The sequence below is a fragment of the Lingula anatina genome, chromosome 1 (assembly GCF_051362555.1).
Source record: "Lingula anatina isolate TDL-2025a chromosome 1, LinAna3.0, whole genome shotgun sequence".
NCBI lineage: Eukaryota > Metazoa > Brachiopoda > Lingulata > Lingulida > Lingulidae > Lingula > Lingula anatina.
In genome coordinates, this window is record NC_141767.1 from 6,353,945 (window position 1) to 6,376,888 (window position 22,944).

The 22,944-nt window shown below is 34.3% G+C and overlaps 1 protein-coding gene across 3 annotated transcripts in view; it reads left to right on the forward strand.

Moving 5' to 3' along the window:
* LOC106177590 (uncharacterized protein ZK1073.1) overlaps positions 1–22,944 on the forward strand; it is a 28,517-nt gene that overhangs the window by 591 nt on the left and 4,982 nt on the right. Inside the window, exons 2-14 of one of the 3 annotated variants that reach the window (XM_013560421.3) lie at positions 106–162; positions 2,734–2,791; positions 4,975–5,092; positions 12,074–12,136; positions 13,455–13,518; positions 13,956–14,042; positions 14,421–14,498; positions 15,053–15,076; positions 18,291–18,400; positions 18,959–18,994; positions 19,408–19,555; positions 19,991–20,042; positions 21,000–22,903. In XM_013560421.3, the coding sequence (XP_013415875.2) occupies positions 106–162; positions 2,734–2,791; positions 4,975–5,092; positions 12,074–12,136; positions 13,455–13,518; positions 13,956–14,042; positions 14,421–14,498; positions 15,053–15,076; positions 18,291–18,400; positions 18,959–18,994; positions 19,408–19,555; positions 19,991–20,042; positions 21,000–21,028 (924 nt within the window). In that variant the 3' untranslated portion in view covers positions 21,029–22,903. Of the gene's footprint in view, positions 1–105; positions 163–2,733; positions 2,792–4,974; positions 5,093–12,073; positions 12,137–13,454; positions 13,519–13,955; positions 14,043–14,420; positions 14,499–15,052; positions 15,077–18,290; positions 18,401–18,958; positions 18,995–19,407; positions 19,556–19,990; positions 20,043–20,999; positions 22,904–22,944 lie in introns of those variants that run through there. The other 2 variants (XM_013560419.3, XM_013560420.2) reach the window with 2 other exon arrangements.

A 22,944-nucleotide genomic window follows, 5' to 3' on the forward strand; every position in this document is an offset into this window, starting at 1 on the left:
CATTGATGCATGTGATGCATTTGTTTTGTTATCAAGTTTATCCAGTTTACCATTAACATTATTATTATTTTCTTCAATTTCATATTATTTCTTTTCTATTTTCAGGACCTTAAGCAAGAAGTCGTTGATACTGATCTTGGAAGGTTCAATGTTTATTTGCAAGTAAGTGTCTCAACTCTGTTGCTCAGGTGATTTATTACATGTTTTGCTCACGTGGCATGCCATGCATTGGAATTAAGCCACTTTATTTACGAATTGGACAAAAGTGTGTTCAAAGCCAAGGATTATCCACAATTTCTCATACAAAGTCTCCTTGTTATATATATAAAGATGAAAATGGTAGCTATTGAATCACGCTAGCCCACATTTCATTCTCGTTACTCATACATGTGTGCAATAATAGTGGATGCTTGCCTTAATGGTTTATAATATGGGTAACAATTTTTGCTGTCACTTATAACTAGAAAGTTAAAAGCCAAAGGTAATAATAATTTTTCCTTTTAAGCTATGGATATGATTGATACTTATTGCAGAAATTGAGACTTCAGCTGAAAAAAAATTATATTCATTTCCGTTGCTTCTCAACATTTCGGCAATGTCATGATTTATAGAGGCTCTCTCACATTAGCTTGAGAACTTTTTTACGACAGTGTCTAATGATCAAAAGATGACATGCAATAAAATGTGTAATTCACCTGTTAATGAAAACTTTGTTGTTATTTTCATCAAAGTGTTATGAATAAGTGATAATGTTGTGTAAGCGAAAAATGCTTGATGACGCTTGGACTTTTATGATGTAACGTAGCCACTTAAGCCTTGTTTACAAATTCCATCATGTTTTTTTGGATGCTGCCTCTAGAAAACAAACGGATTACCCACCAATTTTTTTTCATATTTTTTACTCATATGATGAGCAGATTTTGTCTTATAATTTTTATCAAAATTGCTAGGGCAGAAATGTTGTTTCTGAAATATGAGAGAGCTTCTTTTAGATGTACAATGCAGTAGTGAACCTGTCATGGAATAGGGCTTGAGGTTATTCCTCTACTTGCATGACCCGATGTGTGCCACACTTGTCACTGGATATATCATGCCCTAGCATATGTTGGAACATTGATAAATAGTGAGCATCAAATTAAGTGTTATGGCTAGCCTAGATTTAGCTTGATGCTTGATGTTCAGAGCCATAGGTCATCTCTTGGACAAGCTCATCGTATTGAATACTTAGTACAATACTTACGTAGTTTTCTGCCATAATGGAGCATCTACTGGTCTCTCATAAATATAAATAATTATGCAATATTCTTAATTTTTTCCTGTGGCAAAAAGGAAATCTGTAAGTAGAGACTAGAAATCCATTGGATAATAGAAGAAGTTAGCTTTCAGTGGTCTCAACACATAAAGATCAAAGATCGTGTTGGTTATTTTTGACCTGTAAAAAGACATGGATACAGTAGTGATATAAAAGGATGTATTTGATTTGATATCTGTCCAAATCATCCCAAGGAACTGCATGTTTACTTGACAGTAAACCACTACTCCTAAGGTGATGCACAGTGGGTCTTGATACTTGAGATAAGCAGTAATTATTTAATGGTTTGGAAAATCCCCTAACTCCAGGTTCTTTTATTCAATAATGTTGAACAATGATCTTCAGCTTAATTGATGTTCTGGTTTTGTAGCCTTAATTGCTTCAGAAAAGGTAAGGTCACTATTTCCAGGTTTTTGTTGAAATTGGGTTAACTTGAGTAAATATGAAGTCCCAAATTCTGAAGAGGTCAAAAGGGTGATGCTATATACTGACCCAAATATTTCTTATCTTATCTTATCTCAAAATCCCAACTTAGAATATAACTTTTTTTTCCTTCAGAAATGTCCCCTTTACTAGTATGTCATTTTCCCCTTTTTTGATTGAAAAGTTAACAGAACATTATTGGTAGGTAAAGACAACAGAAATCAATAAATTATAAAACAGAGCAAAAAATCTTTGATTTAATCATTGTTTACTTGAGAAAATCTTAAATTGATATAAATATTAGGTTTGGGTTTGTTTGACTATTGTTGGTTGGATGGTTAATAATGATTTGACCTCAGTTGGGAATCCAGAGTTACTTGGTATTTAAAATGAAGATTTAGACATCTAACATTTTGTATAAAATATCACATATGTGCATTGCCCTTGGAATCATCATATATTATATCAATTGACAATCTATACTTGGCAAATGACAATAAAATATATTTCAATGATAATCCACTGAGAACCTATCATAGAAAACAAAAATCTATATGTCTTTTTACTGTTGACTTGTTAATTTGTTAAGTTACATAATACCTTTCTAAATAATTCAACTGTGGATTGCTCATGAGGGATGTTATATGTAAAATTGGATTTGTATTAAATGGTTATTAGATTTACTGGCCTGTTAGCACACATCTTTCAATCAACAGAATATATCTGTAGTTGGTGATATAAACTGCATTGATCAGCTCTTATTATACAATAAGTATTGGCATATGTTGTATTAAATCCTGTTCATAACCTGCTTTGCCTCACATGAACTAGTGATTTCATATTGGTATTGAAATAAAGCTGGCGAACTGTGTAAATTTCTTTATGTTTACATCAAGTTACTATTTGTACAAGCTGTTCCTTCTGTTGGTGTGTTTTAAAAACTTTTCATGTAATGCTTTCTCTTTCAATTGTTTGAATCACATGCTTGAACCTTTCAGGGCGACCTCGGCCATGCTGAAGCCATTATTCTCACAGTTCATGACCTGGGATGTAACCGTGAGTACACATACAATTACTTAACACCAGTTGCATTTGAAAAGGTAGTTCCTAAGGTGTTTTTCTCCTACCTTCCCATATTCCATACTTTCATGTTTTATATATGTTTTATAATTATCCCACAGGCTAGCTATATTTTCTATGTGGACTACAGTTACTGCAAAGCTACTCATCTTTCTCAGTTTGAACCTTGAATAAGAATATATCCTAGCTCCTAAATAAAAGTACCAAATGTTGATATTTCCTTCTGAAATGCACAGGGAGGCAAAAGAGTTTGAATAAGTTGCCAGTCATTTTGAAAGTTTCAATTATTAAATTAGTAATGGCGTAGCATATTAAATTCAAGCAGGGACTGATAGAGCAATGATTCACAGATAGGAGTAAATATTTCATTTCAGAGAAAATTTCAATTTGGTGGAAAGTCCTGTATAGGACACCTTTAAAGTAATTGCTTGGGTCCTGATAATGTACATTACCAAGGTTTATGACATCAAGCAAGGTTTACATACACTGACTTTCAGCTTGGTGGACAGGAGACAAAGGCACAATATCCAAGTTGATTTTAGTTCCTATCCTCTCTTTCTTGACAGACTTTTAGAGAGACTTTATTGATTTTAATTCTTTAGGTTATGCTATTTCAGGAATGAATCTTTTCAGTCTAGTTAAAGAGGGTGTCTTACTTGATTGGCATATAAAATAGTATTGTTTTGAATAATCCATTTCTGTGTTTACCTAAGTTGTAAGAACTGTTCACTTGGATATACAGGATTTTGTTTACCCAGTTCAAAACATAAGGGATATGTGTAATAATATCCTTCAGCCTATAAATATATTTCTAGTTCATGGTGGTACTTTAAGTGCAAAACACACCTGTCATGCATGCATGCACTATCCTTGATATTTTTTCTGTAAATGTTGCATGGTAGTAATCTATCTTACTATCATGAGCAGTTTTTTGAAGTTATTCAAGCAAAGGAAATTTTTATTAGCTTTCCGAGTAAATATCTAGACTGTAATAATTATTGTGGTAAAAGGCATATTATTGAAGAGTTATATCAAGACTCATTGCCCTAATTCCAGATGTATTTACAGTTTATAAGGGTGCATCACCTGAACTGCCCCAGAGTATGTATACAGGTTACACATATAATAAATATCCACTAGTACATTCCAGTGCTTCCAAAATGTGTGGTCTAACATGCTAGATTACAGGCTAGAATCTTAGTTCATGGTAGCATCAAGAACATTGTTTCCATGCCCTTGTTTTGTAATGGGATTTTTTAAACATCTGAACAGATGCATGGGCATATTTAACACAAATGTGTCATTTGATTTATGTTTTGACTTTGGAGAACAAGTGAAAAGTTGTTGTTTGCATTTAAGGTTGATAGTGATGGAAAACATGATTATTTTCCCACTAATGATATGCATTAGTATCCAATTTGTAAAACATAAGAAATTGTTGCAGGATCTAATTGCCAATTATCCTCTCCACACACATTCTACTCAACATAGTTTGGGAATAAGTATGACTTTGTTGCCTTGACAAAGTTGTTCACATGTATACATACCACTGGGAATTACAAGTAAATCTGGCAATTTGATAGTTTTTTAGGGTGTTCAATTGAAGTTTTTCCAGGTCACTGGTTTATCCTTGTAATCCAAAGAAATGACTGTTACTGATATATGCTACTTTGATTCATGGTTTACATGAGTAGATTTTAGTTGCTAAAATTGGATTAAAAATAGCACAAGAATTAAGTCTTGCGCATTTTCTCATTACAAAATTAATTGTGAGATCAACAATGTGGAACACTAAAAAAATGTATGATTCATAAAGATTTGACACATCTAATATCAAATTTGTTTCAATATTCTAGATTTATGTTCACCAATGTGCCATGCTTGGGTAATTAAACCATTGGAGAACAAAAGAAAATTGAATTGCTAGATAAACAAAATGTCAGTCTTTGCATTGCAAATTGCTGCATTATCTGCATGTTGTCATGATCAGCACCCAATCTTTCTTCATTCCTAGAGCAGAGTAAACAATTTATGCACTAACACTTGTGTTAGCTAATGTTTGCTAACAAGCATGAATAGGGGCAGTCCTTTTGGGGGGGGGGTGTTTTAAATTTAACCTCCATTAATATATAAATTGTCACAATATCTTGCCATTGTAGATACCATGTACAATGACTTTGTGAACCATCCAAGCATGAAAGAGTTGACCTCTAGGGTGGTCTGGATTCATGTGGATCTGCCTGGACAGGAGGAAAATGCACCAGATCTGCCTGCAGAGTAAGTATGCTGCATGCACATGCACATGCATATGCAAAAACACACACACAAACGTGCTGGTTTTTGACACATAAAGCTTAAGTCAGCCAACTTTCAAATTTATACAACTTGACATTTATGCCACAGTGTGGCAGCCAGTCATTTTCTGTCCACTTTTACATTAACGAGTCTGTCTCAATTATTTGTGACCCTTATGGATATGGAAACAATATATCATGGTGTCATTTGACAGTGGCTATTGGTCTGCATTATTGTCAACATATACATATAGCATGCATGTGACAGGTGCACATGCATGATTTCATTGATTTGGAATGATTTTTAATTTAAAATAGTCTAAATATAATGTTTGCTTTATGAGTGATATAAAAGGCTGTACTTTCGTTTACAAGTTAATCTTTTAAAAGTAAATTGACTTGTAAGAGTATTTGGCCTTCACAAACATATGAACTAGCCAAGCTTAGAACTAGCTTGTAGATATTGACAACATATAAAGACAACATCACAAACATCCAAAAATACTACCTGAAAATTGATGGTGTCCTTTCTGTAAAGCAAAGTAAGATGAGCTACGCCTCATGTGCCTTTGCATCAAACATGCAGCTGAGAGGTTACATTAAATTATGCATTAGGAAAAATATTCCAAAATTTTGGTAGAAAGTGAGAAATTAATTGCAGCTGTATGTACAGCTAAGTACTCGAATGCCTATAATTATGTAGAAATATGTTTCCAAATTGGCACAAACTCGTAGTGATGCCATTTTAGTGCATTGTTAGCATAAATAATTGCTTACATATTTATATTTGGATATTTTATCCCCCCTGCATTATATATTTTGCTGTAACATTAATATATTGTACCTACTCACCATGACAGTGGTGCATTTGATTAATAAATAAAACTACCCATATTTATCCAATATATGACTTTAAACCCATGGTTTTGGAACAGCTAAACACCGAAGTTAGAAAATAGTCCAAAATGATTTATTTGCCTCCATGCTGATTTTTAGGGCAATGTCAGCACACTTTATCTTCTACGTTGAAGTTGTCTTTTTCACCAAAGTAATCTTAATTGAGTTCAGTGCATGGTGCATGTAAGGTTGAAATTAATTGTTTGTTCAAAAAGCCTTGGCCTATCCAATTCACTGACATTGCTAAATTCAAGGTTAATCCATGGATATAGACTTGCACAAGGAGTCACAGACACCCAGATACATGTTGTACATGGTTCGCACAAATCTGGAAAATCCTGGAATTTAGATAAAATCCTGGAATATCCTGGAATTTGCTTGTGCTCCTTGAATAGTCCTTAAATCTTTAAAGTAGTCCTGGAGAAATCCTTGAAATTTGAAAATTATTACGTCTATTCGGTAGTTTTCTAGTTAGTTTACGTGAAAGACGCAGAGTAGTATTTCGTGTTATTGTGTTTGTTGAGCATCGAGCAATTCGGCTGTTTCCGCGAAGCAGTGATAGAGTCGTTTTAGCCAATCACTGTTGATTTAACATCGACTGTTCGGCATCGAACACGTGTGGCCCAGCATGCGCACGGTGCGAGACGAGTGGCTCTGTGAATGATTAACCAAGCATGTCAACAACAAAAGGTATTTGTGTATTTAACCTTGCGTGGGAACACGACCCGGAATTCAAACAGTGGGTGAAACGTGTGCCGAATGACAAGAAAAGAGCTAGCTGTTCAGTTTGCTTCTCTACATTTGATATATCGAACATGGGTGTTTCTTCACTGAAATCTCATGCTAGAGGTATGAAACACCGCGAAAATATGAGATTGACAAACTTGAATTCCTGTGGACAGTTATCGCTGAGTTCGTTATGGGGAAATACTATGAAATCACCTGGAAATAGTTGTACTACACTCACGCCTACATGTACCACTACGTCAGCATCAAGCAAGTCTTCATGTACCACAATGTCGGCATCAAGCAAGTACGCTACGTTGGACACGTTCGTTTCAAAAGACGATGTTGTCAAAGCAGAGATTCTGTGGACATTGAAATTAATCACAGATCATCAGTCGTACAGGTCTTCACAAAACATTGGTGAATTATTAAGGAGGATGGACCCTAACAGCAAGGTTGCACAACAATTCACTTGTGGCGAAAAGAAATCTGCTTACTTGTGCGTGTTTGGATTGGGGGAATATTTCGCTAGACTCCTGAAAGAAAGTGTAACTGGGCCATTTGTTATTTTGTTTGATGAAAGTCTGAATAAGAAGATGCAGAAGAAACAGATGGATATACATGTGAGATTTTGGAGTGAGGAGTGCCATAGAGTCGTGACAAGATACTTCACATCTGAATTTCTAGGTAAGTGTCATTTGAAATTAAACTTTTCCACTCTTAATACAATAATAATGATAATAGTGTATATATATATATATATATATATATATATATATATATATATTAGATGCTAGACTTTATTGTCATAAGGTTAACTTGCCGTAATGATGTATTTCAGTGAAAATTTATTAAAAACATGGGGCATATATATATATATATATATATATATATATATGATTTCATAATTATAACAAGATTTAATTATTTAGTCATATTTAATCATTTCTGAATAAGCAGCTTATATATTTTATTTTATTTTTTCAGGACATGCTACATCAGATGACATGGTCTCACATTTTAGTCAATGTGTTCTCAATAGTGGTCTACCAATCAAGAACATGTTGCAGATTAGCATGGATGGACCAAATGTGAATTGGAAATTCTATGACACAATATCGAGGAAAGTAGCAAATGACTATGGATCCTCTCCAGGGTTCTCCCCAGGCCTTTATAGCGTATCGGCCCCGATACGCTATTTTTTTTGCCGATACGCTACTTTTTTTGCCGATACGCTTCTTTGAACTCCGATACCCTTTAAGAGTGTGTGTGTGACCAATGCCTTTAATGCCTTTATTCCTGACAGTCGCGACGTAAACCGTAAAATAAAAACTACTGTGTACGTACTTGGATCTCTTGTGTGCGCGTCAAGTTGTTTATTTTTATTCTGCCTGGCGCAGTAATACAAATATAACATCTTATGTTGAGGGCGCGGGACCTGCGTACTGACAAGTTTCGAATATCAACATCCGCTTATTAGTTTCGTCATCAATGTAATTCTGTGAGATTTGTTTGCTTTATCTATATTTTTGGAGAAATATAATAAATAGTCAATCCTTCATGTTATTTTGACTGAAGAATAGTAGCAGTCGTGATCATTTGTAAATAAATGTATCCATGCGGCAAGAGAAAATGTCAGAAAAGATGCAACACTATTTAATACATTAGCGCCTGTCCAGGACAGGTAAAAATTCAGCTCGGACATGTGAAGTTGCAGGGTTGGCTGTCCGACAGACAGGTCATGGTTTATGAGAAATTTGGAGCAAAAATCTTTTAAAAAAATCATTTTTAATGCATACTAACGTCTTTTTGTCTCTTCCTACACGGTACTGAAAAGAATGACCTACTTTTGGCACAAAACACATGCAGTCACAAAACGAAGTCTGAGCAAACTTACCGCCAAGTTATGAAAGTGAACACCCTCCAGAACTTCATCAGACAAAATTTATTCACATAACAGGCTCACTACTGAATATTTATTTGGTTTAAAATCTACGTGCTCTAGAGAGAAAGACCGTTACAGAAACAACACAAGTACTATGCTGGTTACAAAGCCAGATTGAACTAGATGAACTGGCTATATCTAGTTCGTTGTCCAGGCAACATACTGCCTGTCAATCAAATACGTTGTATGCTATCTACTCACTACAGAACGTGAAATCTTTGGGACTGAAGATCTTGTTGAAATATTATTTATTTGCCAAAATATAACCTGAAATTTTGTATGATGTTTTCTTTAATGACTTTATCATCACCTATATTATTTACAGTTAAAAATGTAGTGCTGGAATATGATAAATTAACATTGCTGTCATATACCAGTGTGGTATTGATGTAAAGAAGAAATTAGTAATAACAAATATGAGAATTTAAATAAAAAGGGGAACTTTTTTAAACTGATTTTATTTAACTCGTATATTTAAGAAAATCAAACACAAGATAACCCCTAAAAAGTTAAATTGTTAACATAAATATAAGTAAAGTATTATAAGATGAATATTCTTTAATTTTTCATTGAACTTTTGAATATTTTAATAAAATTAATCTAACAGTACCCCCTCCCCACCTGCCACTCAGGGTATTTATATTTTGCTTTGGTTAAACTTCATGTGAATTTGTTATCAAATTGCAGATTTACAATTAGCAGACCCTGTACCCAAAATCCTAGGAGAAGCCCTGATTGAAACTTTATAATGTTAAATCAGACTTATATGCAAGATTAAATCTTCAGGAGTTCACAAGTATGAAAAAACAACTTTTTATCTGAAAATAAATCCACTTTAAGGTGCATTTTCCGGCTCATTTAATTTAATGTCTTGGCAATAATTGCATTAAATGTATGACTACACATATTTATTTACAAAGTTCAATGGTATGAATAGAAAAAATATTAGTTTTGTTGGACAGGTTGGATTGAAATTCGGACAGGTACTCATAAAAGTTAGTGTCTAGCCCTGATTTTCCCGCAAAATTTGGTCCTGCAAGTGGGCTATGTCGTAACGATTAAATGACAGCTTCAGATTGCATGGGATTGCACCCTTTTTGCATGAAATAATGAAAGTTTTTCCTCCGGAGGGCACATCCCTGGACTCCCCCCCCCCCTTTGTGCCTCGCTTCGCGAGCTTCGGTACTCTCGCGTAAAAAAAAAATAAGGGCTATTTTCAAATCCTGGGGAGAACCCTGCTCTCTCATCAACATCGGGTCATGTGGTTTACATATAGTCCACAACAGTTTTAAAGCAGGAGCAGAGTCCACAGATTGGAATGTAGCATCATGTCTTTCAGCCCTGTACTACCTGTTCAAAGATTCGCCAGCTAGGGCTGAGGACTATGTCAGAGTGACTGCAAGTAACATCATGCCACTGAAGTTTGTAAAACACAGATGGCTTGAGAATATTCCAGTATGCGACAGAGCTTTACTGATATGGAACAACATAGTACAGTATGTCGAAGCAATCGAATCTAAAAATCTCAAGATGCCAACAAACATCTCGTACAAAGTTGTTAGCGAATGTACAAAGGATGAGCTGTTTCTTGCGAAGATGAATTTTTTTAAATCTGTCGCTTTGCAGCTAGAGCCATTTCTAACTAGGTATCAGACAGACAAACCTATGATACCCTATTTGAGTGATGATCTCTGTTCTATCCTAAGATTGCTAATGAAGAGATTCATCAAAGATGACGTGATGCAAACAGCAAGAAATCAGGAAAAACTAGTCAGAATTGATGTAACTGACAACAAGATCCACCTGGATTATAATAAAGTGGATTTGGGATTTTCAACGGATCGATCTCTAAGCAAGATTAAGAAAGGAGCAGTCAGTGAAAGAGGTTTAATGGAGTTCAGAATGGAGTGCAAGATGTTCCTAGTTACTGTTGTTGAAAAATTGCTCAAAAAATGTCCTGTGAGTTACAGTTTGGTAAGGTATTTGTCCTGCCTCAATCCTGTCAAAATGTCATCCGATGCAGACAAGGAGAAGTGTATTTCCAGCTTCAAAAAAGCTCTGTCAATTCTATTAAACCATAAACTTGTGAAAGAGAATGAGTGTGACAGACTTCAACAACAATACTTCTTGTTTCTAGATGAAATCCCTGTCATAGGATCTGCTGAATTCAAGCAGTATGATTCACAGCATGCCTGCCAAAATGGAATTGATGAATTGATTCACAGAACAATGTCCACCCCAGATGGCAGATTCAAAGATTTGTTGAAGCTAGTAACACATCTTTTAGTATTGTCTCATGGCCAAGCCTCAGTGGAGAGGGGTTTTAGTGTCAACAAAGACGTGGAGGTAGAGAACATGAGAGCTCAAACCCTGGTTGCACAAAGGATTGTCTGTGACCATGTGGCGAAGGTTGGAGGAATATTTGAGGTCAATATCAACAAAGACTTGATACTGTATGCCAAGCAATCAAGGCAGAAATATGAACTGTTTCTTCAAACAGAAAGGGAGAAGAAAAACAGTGAAGAATTACAGAAAAAGAGAAAGTGCATCTTGGATGAGATTGATGATTTGAAAAAGAAGAAAAAAAGAATCCAGGAAGATATTGACAATTTAACCAAGGCTGCAGACAGTCTGTTCTTAAAAGCTGAGAAAACTAGGAAAATTTCCTTTGTTACCCAAGCAAACTCCCTTCGCAAGACAGCTGAGGAGAAAAAGAAAGAAATTACTGATATTGAAAAAGCCTTGGCTTCTTCAGTGGAAAAATTATAAACTTAGTTCAGCAATTCAAGAAGCAAAACAGACTGTTTAACTACATTTTCATAACAGATTAAACTGTTATTTTTCAACAGTGCAATATACATCATGAACATTTAGACTCTTTAATGCATGATATATTGATTCATAAGACTAATAAATTCTAGCTGTGCCAAATATTCTTGGTTATATTTTTACATATTCATATTGGATGGTTTACAAATAATAATTGTCCAGTGTAACATACTCCTGGAAAAAAAAATTATGTCCTTGAAAACTCCTGGAAAACTCCTGGAAATTAATTTTATTAAAGCTGGCAGAACCATGTTGTAGAACTAGTTCTTTGCCTTGTCTAACCAAATTTAAGGGTCTGAATAATTTGACAGAGATGAATTGTAATCAAGTGGAATGTGAAATTAAATGCTATCAACACTGTATTTTTTCTACCCTGGTAACTGGTGTGACAAGTGCAAAATGTGTGAAATTTTATTTTTTATTTATTCAATTTTTATAATTATTGCTATACACTTCTCAGTATCTTTTCTTTTGATGACTTCTCATAAAAGATTAAGAAACTGAAAGTTTTCAGTAAAGATTATGTGAAATGATAATATTAATAACAAAATAAAATTTCCCTTCTAGCTACCGTTTCCCAACCATGGCTGAAATGGGTGGCTGCTTAGGGGAGGTGCTAGACAAATTGGGGTAGGTACTAGTATAATGGTTGCTAGCTCTTACACAATATTGAGTGTTTGTCATTCTCAGAGAGTATTTTTTCATTGAAAGAAGTAGGTGGCACCATGATGGCATCCATGGTCTATTAAATCAAATATCTAGTTTAATACTAAATGTGTGAGATGCAAGAAACAGCCTGCTGTCTACAAAATTGCATGCACAGACATTGATGATTTTTTAATCTGGTCAATACTTAATAGATGCATCTCTCTTGTGTAGTTGTTTCTTATTACTCTATTTGTTGGCAAATCTGCCAGCATTGGGTCCCTGTAGGCAGGATGTGGCCCATCAATATATGCACAGGCATTGTGACCTAGATTATTATTATTATTGGTCAATTATGAATATTCTCTGAAATTCATAGCCATTGTGATTAAAGTTGATGAACATGGATCAGTGCACTTAAATTTTTTTATTTCTCCTTGCTGTAACCACCAGGCTTTTTTTAGTTCTCATTCTCTCCAAATGGGTCTACTTACAGGTCATTTTTGGTACAGTTGTAGGATGAATATTGTAATAGGTCATTCCAAGTGTAGAATATTAATATGTATGTCAAAGCCATGTCAAAAGCTTGATTTAGACCAAAGCTGATTTTATTCTTGCCACAGAGAGGGTGCAATAAGAATTTTCTCTAGGAGAAATGGCAACTGAAACTTTCAGTAGGAATATTGCCTTCTATTATTAAATAAATTGTGTGATTTGGCAATTTTCAAATATCTGTCTTGCTGTGGTGGTTTTGAAATTCATGCAGATTTCGATCTCATGTCTGTGACATATCACTCACATATATAAAGCTGGTAATCTTGACATGAAAGCATTTTGAAAGACTTTTTGCAGACATCATTATTTAGATCTGGCCCTTGATGTTTTTTTTCTCCTTTTTCAATAGGCATGAGGGGCATGATATTATATGTGACCAAAGTAACATAGAAGGTGTGATCTTTAAACAGCTAAATTCATAACCAACTGAAGCACTTGCAGCAGAAATTAAACAGCAATAGGTTTATTGTGCACATGCACAAGTGCACTTGCTTTTCCTGATTGTGCAAGGCCTGTTGGCTTTGTACTTGATTTATTAGATCTGTTTAAACTGTGACAGATGTGTGCCTTTTAATAATCGGTTTTTAAATGTCATTGGATTGACTTGTAGCTTATACTTCACATGAACGATCTGCAGTGATATGACAGATTACTTCCCCATTATGATAGACCTCCCTAGGAGATATGAAATGTAAGTGGCTATTGCTTACCTATGAGGTTTGAAGGGAAATTGATGTGTCTGTTTTAGTGTGACAAGGCCTGTCATGTGCTTTGGGGAAGGAGCTGGTGCCAACATCTTAGCAAGATTTGCTGTAAGTACTGAACTGAGTGCCCGGTACTGTGGGTCTTTATTATACAGTGTCTTTATTATATTATGTTGCTCAAATCTTCTTGTTAGTTACATAGTGGACCAACTGGTTGGTTGCCTAGTTGCACACTAATTTTTATGATTGCTAGGATAATTGCCTGTGGGTATAAAAGAAACGTATGTAAGAAGAAGAGTATTAATGAGAATGCTTCCTAAAGTACCAGTCGTACATAATTTGATTCTGCTGCTAAATATGTGGTCAATAACTGGCTCTACTGTAACTGCCTTTTTTCACCCACAGATACTTAGGAGCTAAGAAACATTGATTTCTGCTTGTGCTTTCATATAAAGAAGACAGATAATATTGGCCTGTTATTCTTAACTCCTGATTTGATTATGGATGTTAAGAGTACCTACAATCTGTTTTTGTTTGCATTCCAGATCTGTCACCCCATGAAAGTACATGGACTATGTTTGATTCACTGCACTGGAACCACTGCAGGGATTATGGAGACCATGAAAGATAAAGTAATTAAACAATATACACTTAACCCTACTGTGCAACTGTCTCACTGTGGAAACTAGCAGTCTACCTGAGATTTCAGCAGAGATTGTTAACAAAGATTTATTGGTATTTGGTTGTGACAAAACCTGAAAATATAGAATATAATGGCCAGTGTGGTAGTCTTACAATATTAGCTGATGGAACTAATACTATTTCTAGTTTGGTTGTTAAGTTCCCTAAAACAAATTTTTACACTTTTGATTTACATGCATTGTGGGAAGCGCTGTTAAAATACAACTTAGTCTCAGAGTTGAAACTAAACTCAAATTACAGCAGACTTCACAGGGAAGGAACAAACTGATAAAACTAATCAAATTTGTGTATAATTTCACATTTTCTAGGTGATGCAGTGGAAGCTAGATCATTTTGGGATGACCCCCTCTACTGCAGCCTACCTTGTCATGCACAGATTTGGATCGGTGGGTATTGCTACTTGATATTTCTGACATTTATCATTTTGCCAGGTAGTTCATCATTACTTTGTATCTGAACTTGCTATTGGCAGGTACAATTACCCACTGTTTTTGCTTAAAGTGCATGAATGTGTCAGATAGTAAGAAAAGGAGGGGGGAGGTGGTGAACAAAAATGGTAGAGTCAGCAGTTTGGGATATTGGTCTTGTAAGCCATTTTGATACATTAATTTAATTTCTTAGATATTACAAAATTGCCACCCAAAAATATTACTAATTCTGTAATTCAAAAAAAAAAAAAAAACTTTCTTAACCCAACCCTAAGAAACTGTGGGAAATACTGGTGCATCTCTATGTTTTTGAGTGAGCAACCAGTGTAGGGTCATTTCCATGGGCTCTTTTTGATATCAACTTTTTTCAGTTATATCAGATCACGTTTACCTTGAAGAGTTATTAAAATGAAGTGGAAGTAGGTACCTTTGATTGTGTTGGGGAGGTATGCCATCTCTGTCTTAAAGGTCTCCATCTCTTATTAAACATTTTTAGTTCCTTATTTTGATAGACCTGGCAGCAAGAAGGGAAGAAGGTATGTAGGGGTTGTGTTAATGTATACCTTCCTGCTTTGGCAGCAAAATGCCTGGGCTCTGAAAGCAGATGACTTGAGAAACTTTCCAGGGTGTGTTTGTTTAGACTAGTCCACTGACTGATAGCTTGACCTTTTCTTGCAGTTCATACCTGTGCAATTTCACTGAGAAATTGGAGATTGTTGAATGAAATGGACTTTAGAAACATCAGAATTATGTATTGCACTATGTAATTGTCAGTATCAAGTTTATCAGTCAATATCCATCAGAGGTCCATCCAGAGATACACAGAAGTAATAGGTATCACATGCTAGTGTCTGGGTGAACCCTGCTTGGAGCTTCATGGTCATATATATTGATATGTCTTATAACTGCAAAAAAAAACCTTTGTTGTGTCTTCACATGCTCTTCTCTATTTTCTGTGCTTTCATATATAGACAGCACAAGAGGTAGGTGGTGGCGATCAGGGCATGATTGAAGATGGATGTTCAATGTATATATTGATATATCTTGTAGATTTTTGAAGCACCCTTTAGATTATAGACACCCTTTGATTTTATGCTTAATGTTACTTCTTACGTCAGGCTGTTGCTGGGGTCTGGCTTTCCCAGTTCTGAAAGGCTTTCAAAACATTTTAGTTACCAGATTGATATTTTGCATGTAGCTTATGTAATAGCATGCCTTAAAGTTAGAGTTTGTTTTTACAGGCTCTCAGTTAATTATTTATTTGTTATCAATTAATTTTTATTGTTATTATTAATTAGATTTAGCATTAGCCTTTTTGATCCAAGGGTTATTTTGTTAAATGACCTCGGTGGTCCAGCGCACTTTCTCTCTCAGAGCTCCCTTGAAGTGAATGTTACCTGAAAAATCAGGTCTAGTTCACTTGCTGCCTGTGTATAATAAAAGAAAAAATGTTTTGATCACAGACTCTTAATGGAAAAGTCCACCTTCCAGCATTGGACACAAGTTTATATTTTTGTTAGACCATATTTTTGTAAAATTTGTTAAAATGTTGAAGGGCAGTACTCTCCTGTTGTGAACTGTAGGTGTTTTATTGCCTACAATTATTTGACTTGAGTGCATTAGCTTTGTCTTTTTATGTACAGACACATTGTCATCACCTTCAGTGTTGCTGTGCTCTTTTCATTGTTAATGCAATTTTTGGAAAATTCACTTGATTAATTATCCTCACTGGAGTGATTTATGGCACTAGAATACAGGTCAAGTTTGAATAACAGTTTTACTGAATTATTTTTCCTGAAGTTATGAAGATGGTGGTGATTATGCTGTTTAATCTTATGTTATATTGCATCAAAATCAGCAAAAACCCTATTTTGTGCACTCTAAAAAGAAGTCTTCAAATAAAATGGTGTTATTTATTATTCTCTAACTTACAAGAATAATTTTTGGATCTATAATATATATCAAATTGGAATATGAGCTTCATTAATTCTTCTCCATGAGGTTATGCATCTTTAATGAAATTTTCATTTGTCACAAATTGGCATTTTCATTGTGTAACTTTGAAGTCTCATTGGCCTGAGGCACAATGTTATTTACATTTTCTGGATGTCCATTTTATCTGAAGCACATAAATTAAAATGGGCAGTGTTTATGCTGTTAAGCATTATGTAATATTGTGTCAGAATTGACAAAAAAGTGTCTTGTGTATTAGCATCATAATTTTCTTTGTGTCTGTACTTTTCACAGCTTTACTGCCTTGTTTCTCCAACATTGTTGATAAAATATGAAAAAAGGGTTGCAAAATATGTCTATCTCCACTATTCAGTAGGTATGCTCAGTTCCTTAGAGTGATTTGATGCCCATTTAGTGCTTTTATTCAGCCTGTTCCGTACACAAAGCTGGATTGTGGCATCGGCTATTATTATACTTATACCATATTACTATGTGTGGCTCTGTATATATGCTGCATCCCGCTTGTAGATGTTTTCTTTTTCTGTGGAAATGACTTTTAAAGTATGTTCAGATCAAATTGCCAATCTCAACTGAAAAGAATTCATAGGTTTTATTTTTGAATGAGGATTTTCTGTCATTTTTCCCTCATTTACAAATACAATTTAATGACCTATAAACAAATTAGCCATTCACATTCTTGACCTTCCTGTTTGTGATTACGTAGATGTATGTCTGATAAACAACTCAAATGGCTATATCATGCTTATCCAAATCTGACCTTTGACCTACTTTTCATCATCAAATGTACTTTGCAAATGTTCTAGCCATAATGTCTCCAAAACTAGAATTGCAACCCTCTAGTTACTTGGGGTGGATCCAGAGATATTTTCTGACAGGCTTCCATATTATCTTTATTGATCCATCCTCCATTTTTGACCGTCTTTGGATATAAAAAATTAGATACCAGTCTAAATCTGCCCTGGTTACTATTGAACTTGAATAGGAAACCATTCATTAAGAATCAAAATTTGACCTCGAGTTTCATCTTTGACCTACTTTTTACCATGAAATGCAGTTTCAAAATTTTCTAGACCTTACATATTTCTAATGTAGGAGACTTTCAACCTTACTTATGATTTACTTAATTCTGAAATTGTGCATTGAGAATAAAAATGTGACCCTGTATTTGACTTTTGACCTACTCTCCACCATGAAGAGCACTTTTCAAAATTTTAAAGACTTTTTGTAATGTAGAAGAGATTCACCTGAAGTTACCATTAAACTGAAATGCACTTAATCCTGCTGGTGGTGCACAACCTGGTGGCAATGCCACCACTCTTTTTGCAGTATTTATCATTTTGACAAATATAAAGACTCTGTTAAAGACAAGTTTATACCATGTATATTTGTGTAATGAGTATGATTTTCTGATGATTATATTTCGTGTGATATTTTAGAATATGTTTGCTTTTATAACATATAAAAGCAGTATATGGTTTGATACGGGTATTGCAGTGCAACAAAATCAATTGTGTCAGATTTGACAGTGATCTCTTACAGTAATCATCCCACTTATTTGAAGTACATAGATTGATTATGACAATATTTTATTTAAAATGCTTCGAAGAGTTAACAAAAAGGGAGTTGGAGGCATGCTTGCAAAAACTTGCAAGAAACTATAAAAAAAGAAAAATGGTGCAATTACTGTATTGCGCCATGTATCAAGATATCACTCATATATTGACAATGTATTCTTACTTTCAAGATCACACTTTAAAATCAACATTAATTTTGCAGTTTGAGGCTGTTGATAAGCAGATGGAGCAAATCGTAGAAGACTTCCGCAATAAACTTAAGAAGGAGGTGAACCCAAAGAATCTGACCAAATTTGTGGATTCTTTTATGAAGTAAGAATTAATGGCATACAGTCACCATTAGAATGTTGATTAAGAAACTCTGATGATACCTCTGTTGCAGCAGCAGCAAATTGCTGTAGATATAACACAACATCTGTATACTTATGCCGCTGTAAATTAAAGATAGTTTTGTTCCTAGTAATGCATATAAACCACTTCTACTTGTTTCTAATATGGCTCAACATGCCAAGAGATAAACCCAGTTTATCACATATCAAATGGTTTATATGTGTTACTGGAACTTAACATTTTCATTGATACTTTTTATGCTGTTATTATGAAGATTATTTACAATAATTATACATATAGGACCCAGGCATTGTCATAGATATGTAGGGATTGGGGTCCCTGAGGGTGAGCTTCTCTTTACAGTGTGGAGAAGTGTAGGGATTTGGTTTGACTACCCAGTGAAACCATGTAGTTATGAATTATTATGAGGTTAGATATAAAATAAATGTTTATGTGACATGAAGATTATTTAACAAGGTTTACATTTCTGTCTTAATGTGTTTTTATGATTACACTTGGTGTATTTTTTTTTCTTTTCAGACGTTCGGAACTCTTGCCAGACCTTAAAAACATAACGTATGTATTACACTTTTGCTCTAGTTTATAAACCCCTGAGAAACAAAAAATGGCTTTTCATATAATACAAATTTGGTTCAAAACCTTAGCAGTCATTGCTGAGACTTAATTTTGACTGGTATTTTTGTTTGAAATAACCTTTTTGTACTTGCAGAGTGTCCCTACTTTGCCCAAAATTATGCTAAAATGATAAATTACCACAATTAACTATTTGATTTGTTTACTTATAAAATGTGAACAAGGATTTGCCATGATTTTACGTAAAATGCTATTTTTCATCATTTGTGAAATGTATTGGAAATTATAGATGTGGGAATGACAGTATTACATTATATAGAAAATACATGTAGTATTAGAATATTTTATGTTAAACAATACCTTAAAAGTAACCACTGATATTCTTAATTCTTTAGCTGCTTTGTGTTGCTGGTGACAGGGGAGAAGGCCTCCTTTAATCATACATGCAAAACCCTAGAGGTGAATTTTAGGAAAAGCATTGAAAACAAGAAAAAACTGGAGTCACTGGAAGTTGAAGGTGTAGCTAATGTTATTGTGGAGAGAGTAAGTAAAAGTCGTCACATCAGTATACAACATAGTACAACTGACTCTAACTTGCAATTGTACCGTTTTACTAAAATGTTTGAAGCTTGATTCATGCACAAATAGACTTGTAACCATGAACAGATACGAACAAGAAAAATACTTTAAATTATAGAGACATTTTTTACAAGAGAAATTTGCGGATTCATTCAGGAAAGTGGGAATAAAAATTAATCTAATACTGAACAAAAAAAAAAAAAGAATAACACAGCAATGTTCCAAAGTTACGATCAGATCACAAGTCTTCAACAGAGAAATGAGTCAGTGATTCAGTGGGGTGGTCACGTGACGGGGATCTTGCATCAAGAGCAGTTTTGAAATAATGAGTGGGTAAGTGTACTGTGTACAGTACAATGTAATGATTGGTATTTATCTTCTTGTTTCAATTCTTTGCAGCCTGAGAAACTCGCAGAGGCCTTCTTATACTTCATGCAAGGTGCAGGTTTAGGTAAGTGTCTGTAAGACGGTTATAAAGGATGAGTTTTATTGGTTTTGCTTGCTCAACTTCGTGCAGCCTAAACTTTGTGAGTATTCTTACTGCACTATTCCATGCTTGTGATTTAATGCCACTAATGCATCTTTTACGGCAAAGTTTTTAAGTGGAGTCAAGCAGTTTATATAATATAGAATAAATGCATATTGTGACTTGACTGTAGCTTTTTGCACCTTTTAGAAAACACCCTTATATGATTCCCTGTTAGTTATGGGCAAATGTGTGAGCCACCAGCTCCTGCTTGTGCCAGTGCTGTTCAAAAAGCAGTCAGCCTATTAGGGTTTAGGTCTTATTTCAAGTCCATTTTACCTTCTCTTTGGATTTTCTCTTTGGAGTATTGTATTTTTACTACTTATAATAAGGGTATTTGTTTGCTTCACACGTGGACAGTGAGGGGTTCTTTTCATCTGTTTCCTTTTTCTTCAGATATTCGACACCCTGATTCTGATACCAGCTTTCACAAACTTGAACTCTTTAAACTGAATAACCTGATCTCTGTTTTATACACATCTATTTGTATATGTGGAATTGAGAATCTTTGCCTTAATTATATATTTTGTGTACCTCAAATTACCAAGTACAGAATTTTTCTGAAAAAATTATTGCCCCAATATAAAAATTGGTAAGACGCCTATGTAATAATGTATTTAATAGAGTGGCGTTACATAAAGCATGCCTTTGATTGTTAATAGATTGGTTTTGCATCCAGTATCAAGTAGTACCTGTGTCTTTTATGTAAAGTAGTAAATGTAAGCAGCTGTTAGATTTTCACTGGATGTTTTGAAGACCTACAACTCCAGTAAGTATACATGTGTAGAACAAGCTTTGCAACTCATAACGCTGCCACTGTCATTGCTTGCATGATTTTGATATTAATCTGTGTTGTGTGTGTTTTTTTCTCTCTAATTCCAGTGTCAGGGATACCAATGGTACGCCATTGAGAGCTAGGCCAATTCCCAGTGTCACCATAACATACATACAATGCTAGGAACACTGTATAGATATGTTATAGGGTTCACAGTATACATGATCTACCACACCTGGACCAGCAGTTGACTTCTATGTTTCTTATTGTGCAGACAGGCAAAATCATTCTTATATTTAAGGGCATTTAGATCATGGTGTATAGATTTGTTGGTAATCCAGTTAAGAAAAGATTTCATTTTTACTGTCGGCATTTATCCACATTTGAAAACACATATATTTATTTAAATTTGTAGAAATGTAATGGTTTTGCCAGTCTTTTTCACATTACATATTTTATAAACAACACTTTTATAGTAACATAACTTTTTTATGCAAATCGGTTAGCAATTTTACAAGAATCATTTCATAACAGGATTCAAACACTTACCTTTATGCAAAGAAATCCATGTTGATTTTAAAATACATACAATTAAATCTTTACAGGGAATTATTCAGGGTCCTCTGTACGCATGATAGAAAGTAATTCATAACATTATTACACACATCGTAATCTCTCTGGTAACTTATTTCAGTGGAGAATTGAATATTTAATGACATTTGTTTTACTCAGTAAGTGCTTGCAGTAAACATATAAGATAATATTAGTAACTTGGATGATGCTTGGTGTTGTTTATGTGTGTTCTCATACCAATATCACGGGCATGGTATTTGTTTTCCAGTTTAGCTTAATTGCATTGGTGTAAAGCTTAGCTTTGAAATTTACCAAACTTTAAACTTAATTCTTTTTTAAAAAGTTTGTTTTGCTAAAGCATACTCATATATATGCTCTATTTTGCAATCAAAATGATCAGTCGCAGCACTTTTGTAGGTTCTGAAAGGCATGAAAGTCGTCACCAGATTGACTCTGTTTAAAACAGCCTGCTGTAGCAAGCACTATCCTTTGTTTCTGTATAAGAAGTGTTATATCATATAATCATATGTATCTATGTTTGTTTGTAGCATATGTTTAGATTGTTTGAATATCATAACCTGAAAAAATGGTTTAGGTTGGTTCTTGATGCTTTGAAATAATATAAATGTACCTCTGCATCACAAAACAAAATGGTTTCTCTGTTCCCATGAAACAGTTTGCTCCACTAAGTGGCTCTGGATATACAGCGGAAAGTGTACCACAAACAAAGCGTGGCACTAAAAAGACCAGTGGAATAAAAGTTTTACTTTAACATTTAAGTGCTATTAATAGGAAAATAATTGAAGTGCCATTCAAAATTTTATTTCTTAAAAAGTTTGGGATGCTGTGGATATAGTTTTGCTTTTCAACTTGAGTTATATCAATTTTAACTGATATAAAGATTTTCGATGATTTGACTGGCAGTGCAGATCAATGCATTAAATGCTTTTATTACGAGGATATATATGTTTATATAATGGTATTTTCTTTTTATTAACCTGAATTATTAGTTCTAGTTCTGAATGGTTTGCTTATACAAAATTTGTGTCAGACCTTAAGTAGAAGCAAGTATTAATGTCATTATGCCTTACCGGTGAATACTGCCCTCTTCTGCACATCTTTGAGTGGTTTATACATTTAGAGTACTTTAATTACAGTATGTGTGAGAACCAAAACAGTACATACACCACCATTTATTGGACTTGAATGACAGTATTGAACAGACTTTTCCATTTGTGAATGAACATAATGGTCAAGTACTGGTTCTTAAAGTTTTTGGTTTCAGTACAATGTATGCAAAGTCATGTGCAGAAAAGGGAATATGACATCACTGAAATTAGTAGATGTATATGTATTGTTTCTGTACATAGGAAACCCACTGTGTTTAGTGTATTTGTGTGATCTATGGTATGGAATAAATACATATTCTTAGTTCAAACTTTGTAGTTCATTTGTCATACTTGGTAACTTTTTATTTAA